Here is a 23,342-nt window from a genome sequence, read left to right on the forward strand (position 1 = left end):
TTGTGGCCTGTCACTGATTGAGATGCTGAATTTTCCTTTTGTCCCACATCCCGGCATTCCTTTCAAAGGAAACAAATGTATTCTATTGTTTAAAGGCTGTTGTAAATTTATTAAAACTTTAACAGAGTACCTGAGGTCATGAAGAGACCTAAATAAGAGGATTATTAGGTCAGACTTGACAGGGATATAACACAGTGGATACTATAGAGAGCTCTTTACAAAAAGTGGGGAACAAAGGAGTTCCAATAATGTTGCTGCTGCTTGTCCTGCTAGAGATCCAGGAGTGGGCCGAGTGCCTCTGCAGCCCCTGCTCACCACCATGGTCCTGACTGTGAAGACACAAAGCAACTTCAGTGCTTTTGATAACATTTAACATCACACTTGCTCTGGCATAATTTCCAAGAGATGGGAAACATGGTCCCCAAGTTCTGTGGTGCTTTGATTCAGCTTTCATTTAGCCAAGACTGAACTACAGCAATATTCTGTTCTCTACTTTACTTCATTCCTTTTTTTTTTTCAATCTTCAAAATCTTTGTTTTCCCTTAATCATTCAGCCAGCTGCTTGAAATTCATCTCATGCCTGTGAGTAGAAAGTTAGATCTGAGCCCTAAATAGGGCTGGCCGGGAAGAGGGTAGGCCACATCTCCCGAGTCAAAGGAATTAATGGAACAGAAGAGAGGTGGTAGGGGAGAGGGTACAGAGCTGCTTCCCACCCCCAAGGGTGGCCCAAAACCATGCCTGTCACTCATTATTATCTCTATATAATTAATTTAGATATTTAAGAGAATTAACATTTTTTTTTTTTGGACCAGGATTCCCAAAGAAATTACAGTGAGTAATATTCACCAGGCCATTTGCAACATTCCTTTTCTGGACTTCCTCACAAACAAACACATGGGGATACTGAATGAAGATCAGTGAATGGAATGAATATGCTCCCAGGAAAGCAGGATTCAAAGCCTTGAACTGTGGTGACTCTTCTTTTCTGGAGAAGACTAGTTCGCTGTGTGCCTCGGAGTATCAGGGCCACCAAACCATTGCCTCCACCTGATACCACCGGAGTGTTCAGTCCCAGGTCAATCCCTTTAGGACAGAAGTTTGTTTCCTGATTCTAGAGTTACACCGTTGAGTGGGTGCATGCTCTGTCAACACGCATCTGTTCACTCTCTGTGCAGGCTCCATGAGGGTCCGGCGTCAAGCCACTTTATATTGGGCCCTTTTGTCCTCTGGGTATTTTCCAGGGGACACCGTGGGCCTGAGTCTCCCTCCAGGAGGTGGGAAATGAGTCTGGCAAGCTAGAGTTTTACCCATTCTGTGGGTTGGGGTTCCAGGTACCCCAACAGTTACCCTGATAACATCTGGAGGAGGGTTGGGCTTCGGCACAGAGCAGTGGCCATGGTGGGAAGGATCCGCATTCAGCCCCGAGTCGACTCAGGAAGCAGTGATCCTGTGCGGAAACCACACGAGCTTGGGAGACTGCAGACTGAGAATTCCTGTTTCATGGAACACAGGATATTACTGCAGCCAGTCTCAGCATTGTCAGGGGGTGAACAGAGTCCAGCACAGGTCAGGAAAAGGTTTGACTACAGCTGAGAAGCCCTTACTGTGTTAGTCACAGACCCTCGCAGCTTGGAGGATGTGCCAGCAGAGCGCTGGTTCATACTTTTGGTGCGGTCTGCAGGAGCTTCTGCTGCTGAGTCCATGTCGAGTGGCCAGTGGTTCCCACAGTCCCTCAGAAAGTTTATCTTATCCAGTTCTTCTCTGTCAGTGAATTGTTCCCAAGAAGAAAAGTATTTCAAACAACACTTGTGAGTGCCTTAAAGGTAGAGAAACGACTGTCAAAGCCAGGTGACAGGGAGGTCAGTGCTCGGAAGCCATGAGAACAGGCTGGTCATGAGCAGAGCCCGGTCCATGGGAGACGGAGTGGATAAAAGGCAGGTTAGCAGCACCCTGCATGATGTCCAGTTTCAGTATAGACACAGTACCCCAACCTTCCTAACAAAGTCTGTGTGTAAGGAAAGAATCTGTTCTCAGTTAGGAATCTGCTCCAAGGAGATCTGAAACCTACCCAAGTCAAAGAAACTTACCAAGCAACGTAATTCGTGTTTTCCTGAGTCCTCTAGACGTTCAATTCAGGAAAAGACAGGGAGGCAACTATGAGAAGTCTGCCCTTTTTAATTCAGCCATCTGAGGACTGCAAGTGCAGAAGGAAATCTAGTCAGTAAGGCATAGGGCATGCCCTGGTTAAGAATAAAATAGTTTAGTGGTGAAGACTCAGACATTCTGTACATAAAATAGTCCAGGCAAGGTCAATGGGCAGGTATAGACTCATTTACCAGTGGACGATGACTCAGATCTACAGGATCGAAGATTTGATCCAAATGAGAACAGATTCAGTTCTTACAAGTATGAAAGCCTCAAGAAGTTATCTTTTTGCAAAAGAAACAGTAAATGATTTAACAGTCCTCATATATGTTAATGTTTCAGATGTATTTGTATCATAATATGTAACATAATGTGTAACAATATCTGCAGTAAATCTTTTGGTATTTGTGATGGGATTTTCTGAGTTTGGGGGCTTCCCTGATAGCTCAGTTGGTAAAGAATCCGCCTGCAATGCAGGAGACCTGGGTTTGATCCCTGGGTTGGGAAGAGCCCCTGGAGCAGGGAAAGGCTACCCACTCCAGGATTCTGGCCTGGAGAATTCCATTGACTGTATAGTCCATGGGGTCGCAAAGAGTCAGACACGACTGAGGGACTTGCACTTGCACTTTCTGAGTCTGGAGCACGGCGCTTGGGTAGGGTTTTTCTTAGGTTAGGTCCCAAAGAGCTGGGGCGAGGCAAAGGTGTAGGGCTTTGTGTATTTAATTCTTCCACTTGTTTCCAAAAAGAATTTGCAGCTAGTAAAGAAGGATTACGGTTATATAAAAATCTGAAAAAGTTTTGGAAGGATGCATGTTGTCCCTGGACATATGATTTCTGACAGCCTAGAGTGAAGGAAAACAACCTGGGGTCAGACCCCCCTTAAAGCCAAGGCAATGAGGGAAACAGCTTCTGATGTCCAACCAGGAAGCACACTGGTCCGTTTGGCAAGAATGGGTCTCTGCTGAGGCCTGGAAAAAGTTACTCCTGTGACCCGGTCCTGCTGGGACCATCTGCTACCACAGAAAAAACTACAGGAACTGCAGAAATATTTCAGAAATGACTATTTATATCCACCCTTAATAAGAACTAAAGGCTTTGTTTTGGAAGCTTTGGTTCTTCAAAGATAAGAAGTTCTTTGGGGAGGAGGCCCTGGGAGACAATCCAAGTATGAGACTTCACTTGGTGTCAGCCTTCAGGGAGTCTGATGGTCTGGAGAAGAATAGGGGCATTGCTCAGGCCCCTTTCCTGAATGTTCTGTGTGTCAGCCACAGTTCCGACAGCAGCCACAGGACAGTGTCACAGTACCTTATCGGGGACTCTCTTCCTCACCGGAGGAGCCTGTGTGTGGCCAGCAGAGCTCAAAGGATCCCCCGTCGGCCTGGGGCGGGCTGCACAGCCAAAGTTCTCTCAAGTGCTGCTTTTTGGAGTTTGACCTAAAATCCTGGAGTTATTACAAGGATGAAAATATTAGCATTTGTAATGGGTTTTTCTCAGTTGGAGCCGCCAGTCTTGCTGTCAGTGACTGGGGTCCTTCCCTCTGGTTGGGCCTCCTCACAGCTGATCAAGCCTGCTACTGCAGTGCTAACTTGGTTATGGAATAATTAATTTGAACTCTTTCTCTTGGCTAAAATTACCTAACATATTAAACTTTTAATTTAATACAAAAATGCTTATTGTATAGAAACTAGCAAATATTGTAAGATGTAAAAAATTTTAAATTACCCATAGTTCCCCTTCTCAAAGATAGCTACTATTAATATTTCAGTACGTTTCTGTCTTTATGTGTTATTTATATGACCTGCATGAGTTTGGACCACATGGTTGAGGCTATTATTATCTCAGTGGCTTCTTAAGGCCTTAACATAATGTTACTGGAGTGGCCTTATTAAGACCTAGAGTGAGTGGGAGCAAATTTCTTCAAAATTCAGATCTAATAATGAAGTCTAGTAAGGAAAGCTGTTACATTGGGATGTTTGTGAAAAGCTGTCTGTTCTTGAGCATGCAGGATGCCTTCCTAAGGTCAGGCCTCTCCTGGGCAGTGATGGGGCTCCTAGGACAAGCTCAGGGGGGAGGCATAGCTGGCTGTGCTGTGTGACTGACAGGGGCTATTGCTGGACCAAAGCAGCAGATGCCAGTAAAGCCGGCTCCCAGGAAGGAGTGCCTGCGCAGGAGAGAACACGTACAGCAGCTGTGCTTTGCACGGAAACCCAAGTTCTCTTAGGGGGAGGTGGGGTTTGCAGATTAGGAAACAGAAGTCTAAACTGCTGTCAGTTAATGAGTGGAGAACCAAGGTTTGTTCCCAAGACTGGCTTCAAGGATAGTCTTGCTTTACCCTAGGCTCCTGGTGGGGCTGGGGAGATGTGGGTTTTTGTTAAACACTACATATGACACCAGTGCGACCACAGCCCTGGGTGAGCATTCCCAGACTCTACGCGCTCAAGGGAGAGCAGCGGTAGCCAAGGCACATTAAAGTCCTGTTACCAAGAGGAGGATAAAGGAAGACATGAGAAGGCGTTCGTGTTTATAATTAAATAAATAAATTAACAAGAAATTGAAATAGTACATTTGCATTTTAGTAAAATCTGAGATTGTACAGTTAATCTGTTTGCTTCTCACAGAAGGCCCAGCAGGCAGTCTCTTTTCCCTTAGGAACATCTAACATGCAAACCAATGAAGTCTGAAATAATAGAACCCTTTGTGTAAGCATATGGTTTTGCTTTTCCGTTTTAAATGATTCTCTCAGATCATTTCCTTTGCTGGAACAAGGGGAAAGGCTGTGCCTGCCAGAGCTGGGAGCTAGCACCTCTGAGGGGACGGCCCCCTCGCAGCCTGAGCTGGAAACACTGCCCCACCTCCACTCTGAGCTGCTTCTGAAACCTGAATGCCACCTCCTGTGGCGAAAGTAAAGGCTCACCAGGCTAAGTCACTTGGGAGCTGGAGAGGGATAAAAATCCAAAGGGAAATCCTTGAGTTTTCTTACCAAAACTGTCCTTAGCTTGTGCCTATAATCTCTAAAAGGACACAAACGTTTTAAGGGCTGCTTGCAAAGAGAACCAGGCTGGTTCCAGGTGGCTGCACTGGCTGGACTTGGTCGATAAAGTCAGCAGAGGGACTTCCAAAACCAAAATGAGCTGGTTTCTCAGCAGCTAGTGAGCTCCCTGTAATGAGATGACATTTTAAGGCCTTTTGGGCCACCCTTGCCCCAAAGACACTCCCAGAAACCAACAAGATAAATGTCCTTCATTCAGCACTTCACTCATCCCAAGAAATGTTTTGTTAAAACCAGGGTCATCTTGGCCATAAAGAAATTACGTTTTTAAAAAAGATACCCTATGATTGATATTCTTCTGTTCCTTTGGGAAACTTGTTTCTGGTTACTTAGCATTATGAATCACATGCAGGTGATAACCTAAGATTTCTTCTACAACCTGTGGGGGGCCGCTGGTGGGACTATCCAAGGACATTACCTTGAGTTACCAAAATAGGTTATAAAATTATCATACAGCCTGGACATTACTGGATCTTTCAAGGATCTGTTATGTCCATATTCCTCAATCCCCAGAGACCAACTCAGTTCACAGTAGAAATGATCGAGGTCTTCAGATTTAAAAACTGAAGGGTGCCCTAAAGAGGCAATTAAAAAAAGATCTGAAGCTTTCCGCACACTTCCCAAGGAAGGAGAGGGTAGCGGGGGCCCAGCGCTGAGCTGGGTGGTGCATCTGTTCTGCTCACAGCACCCGTGTGGCTTGCAGAGGAGTGGTGCCCCCTGGCAAGAACGGAGGACCCTCCCCTGACAGGGCCATCCAGTCCTGAGACCTCACCGCAGTCCCCAGTGGTGAGTTCTGATCCCCTGTGGCTTGCTCTTTGGTGGGCAGTCACACGTTGAGGATCCGGGGAGCCGAGGCCTGAAAGATGGCTGAGGGGTTAGGGGCAAACTTTTTCCTCACCTCAGGGGCCTGAAAAATGAAATTTGGCCACAGATCAGTGGAGCTCTTCCTCAACTTTCCCCCTCCCAGCAGCTGCAGACTGCTAACCTGAAGGGTCGGGGTGGGGGGTGTCCACATGGACCTTACCTTCTGCTTCCCGAAGCCTTTGGGTTGAGTTAGAAACTGAACAGCCCTACACCTCCCTTCCAGCCCCTCCTCTTTCTTACACGGACTCAGGCACTTGGAAGGCTTGTCACTAAGCAAGTGGTCAAGGGTAAGGCTGGGATTTAGGAGGGAGGCAACACCCTGCTCCCAGAGAAGCCAGTGCTAGAGGAACACACGTGGCTAACGACAAAGCAGCACCTTGGCTTTCAGTTCGTGAGCGATGGTTACGGGGGTTCAGAAACCACTGCCCCTGCCATAGTGCCATCCTACACCATCCACATCTGACACCTAGTCCCTAACCTGGAGAGAAAAGCCACTGTTCTCACAGCCCCCTGCAGCCAGGCACCAGCTTCCCACTGACCTGGAAACCGGCCCTGGGGCTGCCATCCCATCCAGAGCTGTGGGTTGTGATGACTTTGGCGGGCTTCACTTTTGTGGATCTTGATGGCTTCACTCCAGTCCAAGCCTGGAATTCCTGTCTGGAACAGAACACATCACAACCTTACACAGGGCCGACTGGCCCTCAGGGGCCTTGCCTCTTGCCCTGTGCTTCTGGAACGTTCCTGGCCAGTGTCCACTGCTGAGCTGCTGCTCTGGCTGCAGATGTTACTTTCTCACAGAGGAAACAGACCCCAAATAGCTCCACCAGAAACTTTCTCCCACACTGCCAGGGAGCAACAGCACACACTGCGCTGGGAGTGAGCAGATAAGTCGGGCAACAACAGTATCCTCCTTGTCCTAAACCGTGAGCTCCTGGTGTGTGCTGGGCCTCAGAGGCCACACGTTCCAGCCCTGCTCTCCAGGGCTCCCTGTACCGTCTCTGGGTCACGTCAAGGGGCCCTAGAAGCCCAGAACCAGTGAAAGTCACTCACCTCCAGCCCGTGTCACTGGTGGCCCTTATGTCCAGGGAGGGGCCGGCCTGGACAGCGCACAGCAAGGCATGGTCATACCTGGTCACAACTGAGGAGGAAAGTGAGGCCCAGTGTTCTGTTTAGTTCTCTATAACCTGTCTTATTAAACAGTAAGTCATAGTGACCATCTCAAGAAACTAAAGACCGCCTGGCTTTTGCATGGTGCTGTGCACATGGGCACTCATGCACAGGAGCAGGGAAGGATGGTGGTCTGCATGTGGGTAGGGACTGCTGGCTGCTTGGAGGGAAGTGACAAGGCTGGCACAGCCTAGCTCCATGTGCTCAGAGTTACAGTTTTTTTGACAAAAACTAATCCCTCTTAAAAAAAGACCTGTTTCAATTCTGTCAGCTCCTCTACTAAATTAGCAGAGACCTCCTGGGCCCAAGCCCCTGGCCAAGGGGAAAAGTGTCCAGCTGACCAGGGCCAGCACCCACATGTGGGCTGGGTCCTTGCCTATCCCATCCACAGCCCTGGCCAGGTTTCAGGCCCCGAAGTCAACAAAGCAGCCTTTTCTCCTTAGCTGCAGCACAGCTGGGCACCACTGGGCAGGCCACGTGTACATGGTACAGCTGTGTCTGTCCATGGTCAGCACTTGGGTACCAGGAAGTGGATCGGACCAAGGCTCTATCGGATAATTTTTGCTTCCAAAGCTGCAAGGTTTCAAAGACCAGCTGGCTGCACCATCTGCTGCTCTGCGTCTCCTGGGGAAGCAGGTCCCCCCCTGGGCGTGCCCTTCTGTCCCCACGCTGAGCTGAGCCTTGGGTCAGGCAGCCCAAGCCAGCTGTCCCAGGGTGGCTGCAGGGGTCCCAGAGCAGGAAGTGACCTGGCCCAGGAGCTAGAGCAGTCCCCATGACTGTGGGGCAGGAGATAATAAAAATACAGGACTAAGTTGAGTCCACTGTGTCTCCCTCACCAAGCTATTTCCACCATCATCCACCTCATGTGAGCCTCAGTTGGACTCGATGCCCACAGTCCCTCCTGCTGAGAGGCAGGGAGCTACCAGGGCATTGCAGAGAGCCCAGTCTGAGGATACTGAGGCCTGGTTCTCAGCCCAGCATGACTTCAAACAAATCCCTTAACTTCCCTAAGCCTTCAAGTTGGGCACTTAAAAAAGTGGGAGTCAAGTCTGGCACTTTGACGGTTAGCCCTTTAACTGACTCACCGAGGAAAGAAAGAGATGACAGGAAGGAGAACTGCCAGAAGTGGGCAGAGCTAGAACCTGGGCCAGAAGGGCTACGCGCACGCACACATGCACGCACGCATGCACACACTTCTGGTGGAAAGACGCGTGAGGCAGGTGAGCTGTCATCTGGAGACCAGGGGCCAGGTGAGGCTGGGGTGGAGAGGAGCAGCCACGAGTATCCTTGATATCTCTGGGTGCTCATGATCTGTTCATTATCTTTGCTTTATGAATTTATTTAAATGGTTTTCTTAGGTAACATGTATCCTGCAAGGAGGCAGGTGGGATGGAGTTACTCATACCAGTAGTAGAGCTGGGAGGTAGAGGGTCTCAGAAGTCAGCTTGCAAGGTGACAGGAGAGCCAGGTTCAGCAGCAGTCCTGTGTCTCTGGCAGGTGACCCGGGCAAGTCAAGCTCTTACTACTTCTGCTTTACAGAGGAGGAAAGGGTCAGAGGGACCAGGTGACCCACCAAGTTTATACACAGGAAGGAGAGCTCTATTGAGTCCCAACTTTTGCCCAACCACTGCCAGACATAGGTCAAGCAGCTACCTGACTGAGAGGAGGCAGCATCTTAGGGGATGGCAGCCTGTTGGGAGCACAAATTTGATCTAGGGCAAGAAACACTTGAACTCCACTCTTCTACGTGACCTCTTGCCAGACACTCAAGTGCCTCATCTATAGAATGGGGACAGCAAAAACTGAACTGATTTCAGGGGGTTATTGTAAAGTCTTGGGCTTCCCTTGTAGCTCAATTGGTAAAGAGTGTGCCTGCAATGCAAGAGACCCGGGTTCGATTCCTGGGTTGGGAAGATCCCCTGGAGAAGGAAATGGCAACCCACTCCAGTATTCTTGCCTGGAGAATCCCATGAACAGAGAAGCCTGGCAGGCTACAGTCTATGGGGTTACAAGAGTCAAACACGACTGAGCGACTAAGCACACTCACTGTAAAGTCCTGGGGGAGATAATCTATGGGACGTCCTAAGCCTGGGATCTGGTACGTGCCAAGCAGTACCTTTAGTATCACAGGAACTGGAAGGACCCAGCAGGACATTCAAACCTGCCATCTATTTAACAGGCAAGGGACTGCTTCTGAAAGTCCAGCCTTTGCTTGGACACTCCCAGTGAGCAGGAGCTCAGCACCATACAAGCTTACTCATCTCAGTCAGTTCTAATTACTGGAAAGTGTGTCCTTCCCAGAGTCGAAGCTATCTCCCTGCAAGCTCTGCCCCACTCTATACCTGGAACATCAGCCATGTGAAGGCATGGCACACCCAGGACCTCTGACCTTCCAGGCCTGTCACCACTCAGCTCCCTCCAGCTGGTTCCAATCAGGGCCCGGGCATGCAGCAGTCAGCACCTTCCACTGCCTGGCTAGGGCGCCAGCGCTGCAGCTCAACGCTCTGCCCCTCACATCTCTGTAGCTCGGCTTGAGCACAAGACCCACCCTGCAACAGCCACTCCCCACTGAGTTCCTTAAAACCCGCATGCCCATTAAGGAATCTCTGGGGAGATGGGATGTTCTAGTGTCTCGATCATGTGTTCAGGTGTATACAAAAGTCATCCATCTGATTGATTTTACTGGATGGAAATTATACCTCAAAACAGTTGATTTTAAAAGTAATAAAGTTGAAGGGGAAAGTTCATACCTTTTGGCCCTTAATTTGACAGGTATGAATTCATATTGAAGAAATTAGGGTATAAGCAAAGATTTAACTATAAGAATGATGATCTTGTAAGTTATTTTTTCCTCTAAATTTTTTTTGTTAAGGTAATACATATACATTTTCTTTTTCTTTTAAGCAGTGATTCAGGGAATTCCCTAGTGGTCCAGTAGTTAGGACTCCTCACCTCCACTGCAGGGGCATGAGTTTGATCCCTGGTCAGGGGACTAAGATCCTGCAAGCTGTATGGCATGGCCAAAAGAAACCCCCCAAAACAAAGCAGTGGTTCAAAAAGCAGAGTGAAAAGTCCCTCAGTCTCCATTTACTCCTGGCAGCGTCTACAACTCCTTTTCCTTCCTTTCCCTAAAGGTTACGATTTTCTCACATATCCATGCGGAGACATTTTACGCTTATTTCAGCAGATATGTATACATCAATAACCCCTTTAACAACACAGATAGTAGCAGACATACTGTTCTGCATCTTTTTTGACATCTGTTTTAGTCCCTCCTATGGCAGAGCTATAATTAACCAGTCCCCTACATCAGTAGGACTGATTTCCATCAACACTGTTCCCATCTTCTGTACACTGTTGACATGTACCTTATTACTCCTTAACTCCCGCCCCATGTTCAAGGTTACATGTAGGGAAATTTTCTCTAAGTGCAGTAACTAGATCAAAGAACAGTGTTTTTAATAGCCCCAAATTAGCAACACCGTAAATATTTAATGACATAAGAACAGGTTAATATTTGGAGGTACATATCAATATATGGGTAATGTATTGATATACCCATAAGACAAAACACTACACATCCATTAAAACTCATGTTATAGAAGAGCGTCTAGTAACAGGGACCAACAGCCACATACATGAAATAAAAAATGTAGTTACAAATCGAGCCATGTAAGAATTACAAATGGATATGAACTCAAATACATGTTAAGGATTAGAAAGAACTACCAGTTTGGGGTATGATTGGGGATACTCATTTTTTATGTTGTAATTTCTGTAATTTCCAGTTTTTCTACAGTGACTATGTCTCACTGTTGGAGTAAGGAGAGAGAAAGCCCTCACTTATCCAGGAGAGGAGCACAGGCCTGTCAGTGAGAGCCGAGTCAGCTGCCCTCAGTGGGATCTTGAGGGGACCACCCAGAAGCCCTGCATCTGGTCCTCACCACCAATGCCCCCAGAGGGCACTGGCAGCTGGCCTGCGAGGACTCCTTCCATGGCTGGGCCCTTCTGGCAGAAATTAAGATTTTAACTCGGAGGAAGGCAGGCCTTTCTGACAGGACTGCCCCAGAGAGTGAGATAGTGAACTCACCATCAGGGAGGTGCTTGCTCTCTGACTCCAAGTCTGGTCAGGGAGCATCAACGGAGAATCAAAGGGGTGACCTCACAGGCTGCCTGAAGCTCTTGAAGTCGGGTGGGATGGGGAATCCGGGCGCCTCCTCGTTCCTGCCCACCTGGTCCTCCTGCCTCCGCGATTCAGTCTCCTGGGACCACGGGGTCCGAATACGATGGGCTCCCCTGCCCCCAGCCTACCTGTATGATGTGGTCGCCACTGCAGCCGCATCCGCGTCACCGATGGGGAGCACGTAGACCCCCCGGCCGGGGGTTGCGGAGGGCTTGGTCCTGCGGCTGCTTGCTCCTGGTCCGCGTCCCTGCGTTGCATCTCTGGACCCCGAGGGCGCCGTCCACACGCCGAAGTCCCGCTGGTACTGAGTGAGAGGCACGTCCCGGCCGGGATCCCGGGAGCCTGCGGGAGATGGGCCTCTGCGCGAGGGAACACCGCCCGGGATTGGCTCCTCGCTCTCGAGGTCCGAGTAGCTGTGCAGGGTCAGCGGCACGGCCACGTCGGAGCGGTCCAGCTGGTTCCAGCGCCGCGCCAGGCAGCAGAGGCGGCTGATGCAGGGCCACGCCATGCCGGCCCGGCGTCTGCCTCTCGGCTCCCCGCGCTCCCGGCCCGCACCGCCCCCGCTTGCGGCCCCGCCCCCACGGCCCTCCCAGCGCCGCCGCAGCTCCGCCCCCTGGCCTGGGACCGCCACCCAGGGAGCGAGGGCTGGGCCACAGCTCCGTGGTGCGCACGGCTCTGGAGGGGTGCAGAAGCGGGCCCCGGCTGGAGGCACTTACAAGTATCCAACTTGAAGAATGTTCCTTAATTTAATCCAAAGTTCCCCAAGTGCTATCCTACAAATTGAACCTGACTTCGCAAAGGCCAGAGGCCGGATGGCAACCATTCCTAGCTGGTACTGAGTGAACAGTCTGCTGGGCCCCGCCCACAGCCCACTGGCTGCCAGATTTGTGCGAGGCTGCACAGGGGGCTTGCGGGCAAGCACGAGAAGATGTAGCGATGAGGGGATCAGAGAGAAGACTTGGGGCTGTACTTCCCGGAGAACACGCGTTTGAATCAGCCTTTATAATGCCAAATTTGTGACAACCAATTCAGCCTTCCACTGAGAATTGACATTAGCCCTCAACTGACATTTCCTGAGGTCTAAAATCCCTGATTTTAAAGCATGGCTCCAAAGGCTTGATTTAGCTTTATAAAGCTGCCACAAATCTTTGGCTACTATGCTATAAAAGTTCCCCTCCCTCCTGTGCAGAGCTAAGTCCCTGGCCACACAAGCCTTCCTGAATTAACACAAGCCCTCAGTGTGCACTGCAGACCAGTTACTAGTAACTATCAATACAACATTAATTACCCAGTGCACCATCTCAAGCATATACCTGGACAGTATCCAGCCTGCACCTCAGAGGAACTGCAGTATAGCCCTGGCCAGTCAAGAAAGACTCCTCTCCCAAACCATTGCATGGCTGGTCTTAGCTCGGGGGCACAGTGACGTGACACTATGACTGCCCGAAGTGGCAGCAGCTCAGCTGCCTGGGCCCCGCCATGACCCAAGGCAGCAGCAGAGGAGCCCCACGTTCTGTGAAGACGCTGGGAGACGACACACCTGCTCAGATTACCCACCTGTTCTGTGTGACCTCCATGCACCACGGCCATGGGTCAGCCACTCGGGAGACTCGTGACTAAAACACTCCGTCCTGCAGCAGAAAAAAAGAGAGCAGCTCTTCTTGTTTTGACTCCTTCATTCATTAAAGTTAAAAGAGCACTTACTATTGCTGTGTGCCTGGAATAATGCTGGATGCCTTTAGGAGGTTTACAGAGCAGTGGATGACAAGACATGGAAACCAGTGTAACAGAGCTTTCCAGCAGCGGAAAGAAGGCAAGTGGCCTGGCCTCACCACCCGCAGTGAGGGTGGGCAGCAGGACTGGGCAGGAATGCAGGGGTCCAGGTCCACAGGTTCGGCCACAGGCAGCCAGGGCTAGATCACGGAGGGCCTCGGTAGCCACACTACAGGGTTCACAAGCAGTTTTTTACAGGTGACAACAGGAAATGACTAGAGTGTTTTCAGCACTCTGTGGCCATATGGTGAAGTACAGCACATTTTAGAGAGCAGCTGGAGAACAGTCTTTACAGTCAGGTTAGGGACAAGGGACTGGGACTTAACGCACAGGTGCTGAGAGTGGAGAGAAGGGCCTGGATTCTAGAAACAAGAGGTGAGAGAGGGACTCTAGAATGGCCCAGGTTTCTGGCTTAAGCCAGGAGTGACATTTGACATGCCTGCCCAGTGGGGTCCAGGACCTAGAACTATGTTTGACAGGCAGCAGACACAGGTACAGAGTGACAGAGCTCAGAAGACAACTTCACGGAGGTAACTGAGGCCACAGAAGTGGAGAGAAAAGAGAGCTGAGGCTGCACGTGTGGGACCCCATACTGCAGAGTGCAGTGGAGGCAGCACAGGCTGAGGCGCACGAGCCAGGCAGAGCACGGCCTTGGGGTGATCATGTGCCAGCAAAGCAGCCAAGATGAGGAAGGAAGGTACCTCAGCGGGCAAACAGGAGAGCAGGGACAGTTGCCAGAGCCTTGGACAGTCAGGCTTGTGCTTCTGGAGCTGGACGCTGACCTCCAAGGCCTCGCATAGGTAGATACTTGACCTTCTAAACATTCCTTCTCAGACAATCACAAATCAGAAAGAGGAGACATGTCTTCACTGCCTGTTTTTCGGGTCTGCCCACAGACATAAATCTCATTTTGGACTCCATGTGGAAGGTCCATATGATCTCAGCCTCCTGTCCCATCTCTGAAAAACATTTCTTGCCTCATCTGTAAGTCACAGGGTTGTTAGTATCAGCTACATATTCAGAAAATGTCAAAGCACAGCAGTGTGACCTTGGGCGGTTCCCACACACGACCACCCTAGCTCCTTACTGGCAAGATGAGGGCTAGGTTAAAAAAAATTACCTTGCCTTGAAGTGACATTAGTTTAGAATAGAATCCCCTGCCTGGTAAGAATGACCAGTACTTCACAGTAGAAAAGAGTCTGGGCTGGTGGGGAAGATGAAGAACCACCATAGCTGAACAATTCCTTGGTGCTGGGCACATACTGCCATTTAGCTCTTAACATCATGTGAGGTGGGCACTGCTCCCTCACTGTCATGAACACCAATGCTCCGTGCCCACCACCACACAAGGTGGGCCCTCTACAGCACAAGGTGCAAAATTTGGCATAATCTTTTGAGATCACCAAAAGACCCCAAAACTCCCCTATAAATCCTTTCAAGAAAAACTTTTAAATTCTCAAACTGCATTTCCTAGAAATAATTCTCAATCATGAGAAGCTGTTCCACTACAGTGAAGCTACGACAACAACCCCTGTCTGCTATGTCAGTAAGATGCTCCACTTCAAAGAATGTACATTTTCCAATATAAGATGCAATTAGGCTCAGATTCAAGTTTGAATTTATCCAAGATAGTTCCTTCTAATTCTTAATTTAGCTGTAATTTTAACCTAGAAAGCAAAACCTAAAAATAGCTTTTTGTATACAACACTCACTGCCACAAAGTATTACCTACCTTTCTTGGGAAAAATTTAGCAAACATTGCAGCTGTTATTTCAGACCATGCCAGAGAGAAGATGTTCTTAATTTTTACCTGTCAACCAAGCAAGGAAAGGGGTAGTAAGTAAGAGTAAATATTTCGCAGAGGTGCTAGAAGGCCGACATTAAGAAGCAAGCACTTCTGCCTTTCCATGCGCACTCTTCAGGTTCGGGCGCATGTTAAACAGAACAACGGACAGCGAGAGTCCAGGCCAGCACTAGTGCTCTTCAAAAGAGACACACACCTCTGTTTACAAACTAGAGAGATATAAATCTTTATTTCACAACTTTGTCATAATTCACTTTCTAATGAGACATGTTCTGGGGACAGTTTAAAATACTGGGAAAGCTAGATGCTGAGTATCTTCTAGGCAGGAGCAAAGATGTGGTCACTCCAGGGCCGCTGCATTCCTGGGCCTTCAGGCAGCACAGACCGGACGCGCCAGTATTGTCCAGCCCCAGTTACTTAGAGCCACCTCCTTTTTTGGGGCTGTTAGTCCTCATTTCATGCCAAATTTTCACTAGAGGCTCCCTGTTCTTCCAAATGAGTTCATGACCGTAAGTAATATACCATCTGGGGAGAAGAAGAACAAACCAGGTCCGAGATTCAAACAGTGTGACATACAAATAACAAGCACCATGATCCCACGCTGACATTTTAAAAACCAAATGCCACTGTCACCTACTATCCAGCATATGAAAATAGCTGATTATTTAACACAGATCAGTGACTTACCTTTAATATACAGACTATATGAAAGATGGAAGTAGAATGGAACCAAACGTGACTACTCCGAAAGCACCACACGCATATTACTTTTAATTCACGACAGCCCCGCAAGTAAAGTACTATCGCTCTTCCCATGTACAAACATGAAGAAATAGAGTCTGAAAGAACGTCATTTGCCCAAACACTAACAGCTTCTAAGTGGTCAATCAAGGACTCACTCACAGGTCAGACTGATTCTAAATCTGGACTCTTTTTTATTATGTCAAGTGTAAGAAATGTCAAGAGTCAGAATTTACTAATAATGATGGCTAAACTTAAAACAAGAGAAAGAAGACCACCCTAAGATTCAAATGCAATTATAAAACTCTTAGAAGAAACAAAACACTTGTCAGGACTTTCCATTAATAAAGTGTCTTCTAAAATCTTTTTAACCTTATTTCAAGCAAAGAGTCAAATACTTTAATCGTATGGGTACATTGTTTTGATTATACTCCTAAGTTCAAACGTAACTGGTCATTTGGTTAAATTAAAATTAGGAAAATATTTCAAACTAACTTCTGCCTCTTCTTGGCAGCAGCATCACAGTCTAGTGCTCAGTCTGAAACTCCAGCTCTGCAATGACTCGCTGTGTGACCATGGACAATCCCTCAACAGCTTCCTTTCTACAAGCTGGAATATCTCACAGGATTTTAAGAGTATTAAATTAGACCTTAGCTTAGGCACATAGTAAATATTCAATAAACATTAGCTATCACTACTGCAGCAGTACAAGGTGAAAATCATAAAATGTGCTCCAGGGACATAAAGTCAAAGAAATGTGCAGAAGGTTACTAATAGAATCTCTACCATTTTGTAAATATTTCTCAATCTAGATTAAAGATGTCAGAAAAGATGAATTCTGGATATGACTGAGATCGAGTAAATGAAAGGAGCTGAAATTAGAAACAGCAAAAAGAAAGGATTCCTCTGCCTTTCAGATCCTGGACTTTAAAAATGCACCTGATCCAGTTTTCAGAACAGAAAAAGGTCATCTAATTATAGTTGAGAAAAATAAAAAACTGCTGAGGAAAAGCTCCTTCAAGTCCACATTTAAGTATACAGGTAAATTTAGAGTTCATAAAACGGAACCCCTTTCATTACTCTTTCTGTTTCTCATACTGTAATATCAGGTCAGTTCTTACTATTTATAATGTGCTGCTGTTAAAGCTCGAACTCACACATGCTATTCTTTAATCATCACTGAAAATTATAAATGGCATAATGGCATTTAGTTCCACCGCCTACTGGGCAAAACTGCTCCACTAAGAATAGATTTTTTTTTTTTTAATTAAGAAAAACTAAGTTTTCCCATTGTCATGAAATAAAGTAAAAATCAAATAAAGGCCAAAGGTAACATTTATGCAAGAAAACAGGGGCCATCATGGATCCAGCACACCAGACAGTCTACTGAAGGGCCTCTCATCTGTCTAAAGTTCTATGGTGGCGTCGCTACAGCACTGCTATGTTTTAGGCCTGAACCACAAGTGGGAGATCTTGTAACAAGATTACAGGACAACTGTAATCACTATGGTGTGACGGGCGGGAAGGCTTTGGAGCTGGGTACAGATGCTCCTCACTGATGACATCTGGTCTCTACTCCAGCCATGCTGCGGGCACCAGCTCACTCACCGCAGGCAGAGGACGAGTTCCACCCACTCAGGGCGTCTGCCCAGCACTGCTGAGGTCAGCAGGGTGGGGACTGGGCAGGGCAGAGGTGGCTGGAGAGTAGGGGAAGGAATACAGCACAGACTGGGGGCTGGGGAACAGTATCCAAGAAGGACTAGGAACTGTGACAGGTCATGAGTTGGGGTGATATGAGGTTAAGGGTAGCGTAAAAGCACAGAGGGTCTCTCTCTACAAATGACCAAGGCAGGAGAAGGGCCAAGAGTCTCCCATTCCCACTGCACATGTGAAGCGGCTCAAGACCAAAGCAAACCACACTGCGATTTCCTTGCCCTCGCAACCCTACCTGCCCTGCTTCCATACCTGAACTAACTGCTCTACTCTACTCTGCCTTCCTCCAGGGTAGGGAAGGAGAGGACCAGAGAAATGTCACTCAGTCATATTCAGACTTACATTCCAAAGAGAGCTCCCCCAAGATGTGCTGCATGATCAAAAAATTTCCATCCCAGGATCATTCCTGCTGTATCCATGGCAATAATGGCTTTTAGGGCCTGAAAGCCAGAAAAGAGAACAGAACTGATACAACTTTGATTGTTCCAGCATTGACATTTCTAATTTAAGGGCAAGAATTCAGTCAATGTAAAAATATCACCCTGTCCCCAGCACTTCACGTCATAAAAATACTCACATTCCCTGCTGTGAACGTGAACATTGGAAGGAAGATGATGGCGAGTCTCCCTTCCGGGATCTTAGTGCAGACGGCGGCAAGGACAGTCATGATTGCGCCAGACTGCAAACCAACACACAGGGGAAAATGTGAAACTCTAACTGTGCAACTGTTTAGGACTGCGAAGTCTAAAGCAGAAATACTTCCTCCAGAAAGCTTACAGCCATACATTTCTACGGGAGCACAGAGTTAAACAGCTTTCCATTACTCATGTACAAAATAACAAGCAAAGGGGCCCCATGCCCAGGATACAGTAACCACCTGGCAGGGACTACCTACAGGCAGTAAGATGTAACAGTGTCAGCACTTGACAAACTTCAGGAACCTTGTTACTGTGTCACATGCATCACCATATTTAGACACTAAAAATGGACTTCTCAAACCTCAAGAGAACTCCTTCAATCAGCGAGTGAGCATGATTTCTCCCGATACGCACATGTGTGCAATTCTTCCCAAATTTAATGCTTTATCATAACTCATGTGAACTTTGTATCCTATTTCATAACACTAAATATTTTCCTTAAAAGAATTTGACAAATGTTCTGCTCCAGGAAAGCACGCCAAATTTGTCCCGTGGCTCTCCATGACCCACCCCTCACAGAATCCTCCCAGGGACACACATGCATCTGCCTGCTTGAGAAGCACTTTCCTTCACAACCTTGTATCTGAGAATAAAAATAATCAAAACTTCACAACCTTATGACCAGTAAGTCAACCATCTCTTGTTATAACTGAAATTATAATCGCTATACAGTTTTATCATCTATAGTGTTTTTCCACATTGCTACAAATCTTCATAATTTAAATTGATGATGGCTATGAAATACCTGCTGGATAAATTATGATAATTTAACTAAACTTTCTTAATGTCACACATGTTACCAATTGCTCTGGATGGTACAATAACTGAGAAACTGGATCATAATCCCTTGTTTACATTAAATCTCAAGATCATGATTCATTCAAACAGTGGGACCCTATGCTAGACACTGAGGATACAGAGGGAATAAAGTCAACAACTCCTGCCTTAATGGAGCTGACAGACTGGCATGAAAGACTAAAATAGTAAAAGCAACAAAGCATGATCAGCTATGATGGGGAGTCTGGCAACCGCCAAACTTTTCCAAAGTGGTATTACTGTTTTTTTTCTCTATCAGCATTACATGAGACTCCAGTTTCTCCACGTCCTCACCAGCACCTGGGATGATCTATTCATCTTTGAGATATAGTGATGAGATATCAGTGTGGGTTTTATTTTCATTTTCCTAATGATGAATGACGTTCATCTTTTCTTGTGGTTATTTGTTACTCATACCTTCTTTGAAGCATCTGTTCAAACTTTTGCCCATTCTATAATTTCTTTATATAGTTTGACTCACATCTTTTATCAGATTTCTGACAGGCAAATATTTTCTTTTAGCATGTTATCTTATCTTTTAACACTGTCTTTGGAAGAGTGTAAACTTTTAGCTTACATGAAGCCTGATTATCATTTGTTTTCTTATGGGTCCTGCTTTGTGGTGTCTCAACTATGAAGTCTTTGTCTAATGTGAGATCACAGTGAGTTTTTTCTATGTTTTCTTCTATAAGTTTTTATCTTAGGTTTTACATTTAGGTCTGTGTTTCACTTTGAAGAAAACTTCAAAATACTCCTGAACCAGGTTTAACTTTTAACATTCTGCCACATTTCACTTATTTTCTCTCTATACTTTTTTATCCTGAAACATTTGAGAGTAGGTGGCATATATCAGACCCTTTTACTCCTAAATACTTCAGCGTATACTTCCTTATATTAATATATCCTACAAAATAGTTCTCAATTTCAAGAAATTTTATATTGATACAATATTTTCATTTAATCTACAGAACATATTCCAGTTTTGTTAATTGTTCCACTAGTGACCTTGTGGCTGTTTTCCCCCATTTATTGCATATAGTTGTCCTGTCTCTTTGCTCTCCTAAAAGCTGGACCATTTCCACAGCCTTTTTTTTTTTTTTTTTTTAAGGGGGGGAGGTCCATTTTCATTGAAAGCTTCTAACTAAAAAAGGTGAAAATAAAGAATCTCTGCATAGAGTAGGCCAAACATTTTCCTAAACAGCAAGTTGTGAGAATTCCCTGGTGGCCCGGTGGTTAAGAATCTACGCTTCTACTGCCAGGGGTCAGGGTTTGATCCCTGGTTGTGGAACTAAGATCTCGCTAGCTGTGCAGTACAACCAAAAAATAAATACAATAAAATATCATTTAAAAAAATAAAAAGCAAGTTGCCATTTATTCAGACACATAAATACTTTTAAATCTGTATAGATAAAGGTCACTTTGAGAAAATTTTAGAAGGATAATGGGACTGTCTATCTTTAAAATAATAAGTACAATAAGTTACAGTCACAAAAAAACTGGCTTTACAAAGAATGGCTATTAAGACTTTTCTTTACTATTGAAATTTCTGTAATGAGCACTTCAGGCTTGCCAGGTGGCTCGGCAGTGAAGAATCCGCTGGAACTGCAAAGGCCTGCAATGCAGCTGTCCTGCATTCAACCCCGGGGTCGGGAAGATTCCCCTACAAAGGCAATGGCAGCCCCCTCTAGTATTCTTCCCTGGGAAATCCCATGGATAGAGGAGCCTGGTGGGCTACAGTCCATGGGGTCGCAAAGGAGCTGGACATGACTTAGCAACTAAACAAAACAATGAGCACTTTAGATGAAGAAAATAATCGTTGATAAAGAAGGAAGAATCCCTCAGAAGAAATGGAGTAGTCCTCACAGTCAATGAAAGAGACTGAAATGCAGTACTTGGGTGCTCCATTCATTTTCAAGGCAAACCATTCAACATCACAATTATCCAAGTCTGTGCCCCAGCCACTAATGCTGAAGATGATGAAACTGGATGGTTCTATGAAGACCGTCTGACACCAAAAAAAGATGTTCTTTTCATCCTAAGGGCCTGGAATGCAAACATAGGAAGGCAAAAGACACCTGGGGTAACAGCCAAATTTGGCCCTGGAGTACAAAATGAAGCAAAGGCTAACAGAGTTTTACCAAGAGAATGCACTGGTCATAGAAAACACCCTTTTCCAACACAAGAGACAACTCTACACATGGACATCACCAGATGGTCAATACTGAAATTGGATTAATAATATTCTTTGCAATCGAAGACGGAGAAGCTCTATACAGTCAGCAAAAACAAAACTGGAAGTTGGCCCAGATCATGAGCTTCTTATTACAAAATACAGACTTATATTGAAGAAAGTAGGGAAAACCACTAGGCCATTCAAATATGACCTAAATCAACTCCCTTATGATTAACAGTGGAAGTGACAAATAGATTCAAGGGATTAGGTCTGGTAGACAGATTGCTTGAAGAACTATGGAAGGAGGTTTGTTAACACTGTACAGGAGGTGGTGACCAAAATCATCTCCAAGAAAAAGCAATGCAAAGAGGCAAAATGGTTGCTGAGGAGGGCTTACAAGCAACTAGGTAGAGAAGCAAAAGGCAAAGGAGGAAAGGTAAGATATACCCATCTGAATGCAGAGTTTCAAAGAATAGCACGGAAAGGTACAGTCTTCTTAAGTGAACAATGCAAAGAAAGACAGGAAAACAGAATGGGAAAGACTAGAGATCTCTTCAAGAAAATTATAGATACCAAGGGAACATTTCATAGAAAATGGGCACAATAAAGGACAAAAATGGTACAGACCTAACAGAAGCAGAAGATATTAAGAAGAGGTGGCAAGAATACACAGAAGAACTGTACAAATAAGGTCTTAATGACCCACAAAACCACGAAGGTGTGACACTAACCTACAGCCAGACATCCTGGAGTGCAAAGTCAAATGAGCCTTAGAAAGCATTACTACAAACCAAAGCTAGTGGAGGTGATGGAATTCCAGCTGAGCTATTTCCAATCCTAGAAGATGATGCTGTTAAAGTGCTGTACTCGATATGCCAGAAAATTTGGAAAACTCAGCAGTGGCCACAGGACTGGAAAAGGTCAGTTTTCATTCCAATCCCAAAGAAGGGCAATGCCAAAAACTGTTCAAACTACTGCACAATTGCACTCATTTCACATGCTAGCAAGGTAATGCTCAAAATCCTTCAAGCTAGGCTTCAACAGTACATGAACCAAGAATTTCCAGATGTACAAGCTGGATTTAGAAAAGGCAGAGGAACCAGAGATCAAACTGCTAACATCCGTTGGATCATAGAAAAAGCAAGGGAATTCCAGAAAAACATCTACTTCTGCTTTATTGACTATGCTAAAGCCTTTGACTGTATGGATCACAACAAACTGTGGAAAATTCTTAAATTTTCTTAAACTTAAAGAGATGGGAATCTCTTTAAGGCAGATCACCTTACCTGCCTCCTGAGAAACTTGTATGCAGGTCAAAAAGCAACAGTTAGAAATGGACATGGAACAACGGACTGGTTCCAAATTGGGAATGAGTACGTCAAGGCTGTATACTGTCACTCTGCTTATTTAACTTATAAGTAGAGTATGTCATGCAAAATGCCAGACTGGATGAAGCACAAGCTGGAATCAAGATTGCTGGGACAAATATCAATAACCTCTGATATGCAGATGACACCACCCCTATGGCAGAAAGCAAAGAGGAACTGAAGTGCCTCTTTAAAGTGAAAGAGAAGAGTGAAAAAGCTGGCTTAAAACTCAACATTCAAAAAACTATGATCATGGCATCTGGTCTCAACACTTCATGACACACAGATGGGGAAAGAATGGAAACAGTGACAGATTTTAATTTCTTGGGCTCCAAAATCACTACAGATGGTGACTGCAGCCATGAAATTAAAAGACGCTTGCTCCTTGGTAGGAAAGCTATGACAGACCTAGACAGCATATTGAAAAGCAGAGACATCACTTTGCCAACAAAGGTCCATCTAGTCAAAGCTATGGTTTTTCCAGTTGTCATGTATGGATGTGAGAGTTGGACCACAAGAAAGCTTAGTGCCAAAGAATGGATGCTTTTGAGCGTGGTGTTGGAGAAGACTCTTGAGAGTCCCTTGGACTGCAAGGAGATCCAACCAGTCCATCCTAAAGGAAATCAATCCTGAATATTCACTGGAAGGACTGATGCTGAAGCTCCAACACTGTCACCTGACATGAAGGGTGAAATCACTGGAAAAGATCCTGATGCTGGGAGGGATTGGGGGCAGGAGAAGGGGGCGACAGAGACAGCATCACCGACTCAATAGACATGAGTCTAGCAAACTCTGGGAGACTGTGAAGGACAGGGAAGCCTGGCGTGCTACTGTTCATGGAACTACAAA

General features: G+C 46.2%; 3 protein-coding genes across 43 annotated transcripts in view; 1 reads left to right on the forward strand and 2 right to left on the reverse strand.

Moving 5' to 3' along the window:
• The window catches only part of YEATS2 (YEATS domain containing 2), a 103,572-nt gene extending 101,011 nt beyond the window's left edge, over window positions 1-2,561 (forward strand). For all 21 annotated transcript variants that reach the window (XR_015162443.1, XR_015162432.1, XR_015162451.1 and 18 more), the window contains one exon: window positions 813-2,561. Coding sequence is in view for 14 of the 21 variants with exons in the window: in XM_086396240.1 (XP_086252366.1) it covers window positions 813-921 (109 nt within the window). In the remaining 7 variants the exon portion in view is untranslated. The remainder of the gene's footprint in view (window positions 1-812) is intronic.
• MAP6D1 (MAP6 domain containing 1) lies at window positions 89-15,086 on the reverse strand. 20 transcript variants are annotated; one of them, XR_015162509.1, is made up of 10 exons: window positions 14,914-15,086; window positions 13,883-14,007; window positions 12,966-13,039; window positions 11,537-11,750; window positions 8,631-8,753; window positions 7,109-7,196; window positions 6,598-6,715; window positions 5,967-6,101; window positions 5,126-5,303; window positions 3,192-3,586 (listed from the first exon to the last, which is right to left on the reverse strand). XR_015162509.1 is itself a non-coding variant. In XM_086396459.1 (5 exons), exons 1-5 carry the CDS (start codon window positions 14,938-14,940, stop codon window positions 8,696-8,698), a joined length of 498 nt encoding a protein of 165 aa, XP_086252585.1. In that variant the 5' UTR covers window positions 14,941-15,086; the 3' UTR covers window positions 8,549-8,695. The 20 variants fall into 20 exon arrangements, 3 of the variants coding, with proteins under 3 accessions (XP_086252602.1, XP_086252591.1, XP_086252585.1); XR_015162504.1 differs by having other exon boundaries at window positions 5,126-6,101; XR_015162508.1 differs by lacking the exon at window positions 3,192-3,586 and having other exon boundaries at window positions 4,697-5,303.
• A 100-nt stretch (window positions 15,087-15,186) lies between these two features.
• The window catches only part of PARL (presenilin associated rhomboid like), a 54,381-nt gene continuing 46,225 nt past the window's right edge, over window positions 15,187-23,342 (reverse strand). Inside the window, exons 8-10 of one of the 2 annotated variants that reach the window (XM_086396378.1) lie at window positions 18,017-18,118; window positions 17,782-17,879; window positions 15,187-15,510 (exon numbers count right to left, since the gene is read on the reverse strand). In XM_086396378.1, coding sequence (XP_086252504.1) covers window positions 15,399-15,510; window positions 17,782-17,879; window positions 18,017-18,118 — 312 coding nt within the window. In that variant the 3' untranslated portion in view covers window positions 15,187-15,398. The remainder of the gene's footprint in view (window positions 15,511-17,781; window positions 17,880-18,016; window positions 18,119-23,342) is intronic. The other variant, XM_086396384.1, reaches the window with a different exon arrangement.

This window comes from Bos grunniens, chromosome 1 (assembly GCF_055505025.1).
Source record: "Bos grunniens cultivar Pamir isolate PY7600 chromosome 1, Bosgru_T2T1.0, whole genome shotgun sequence".
Classification (NCBI taxonomy): Eukaryota; Metazoa; Chordata; class Mammalia; order Artiodactyla; family Bovidae; genus Bos; species Bos grunniens.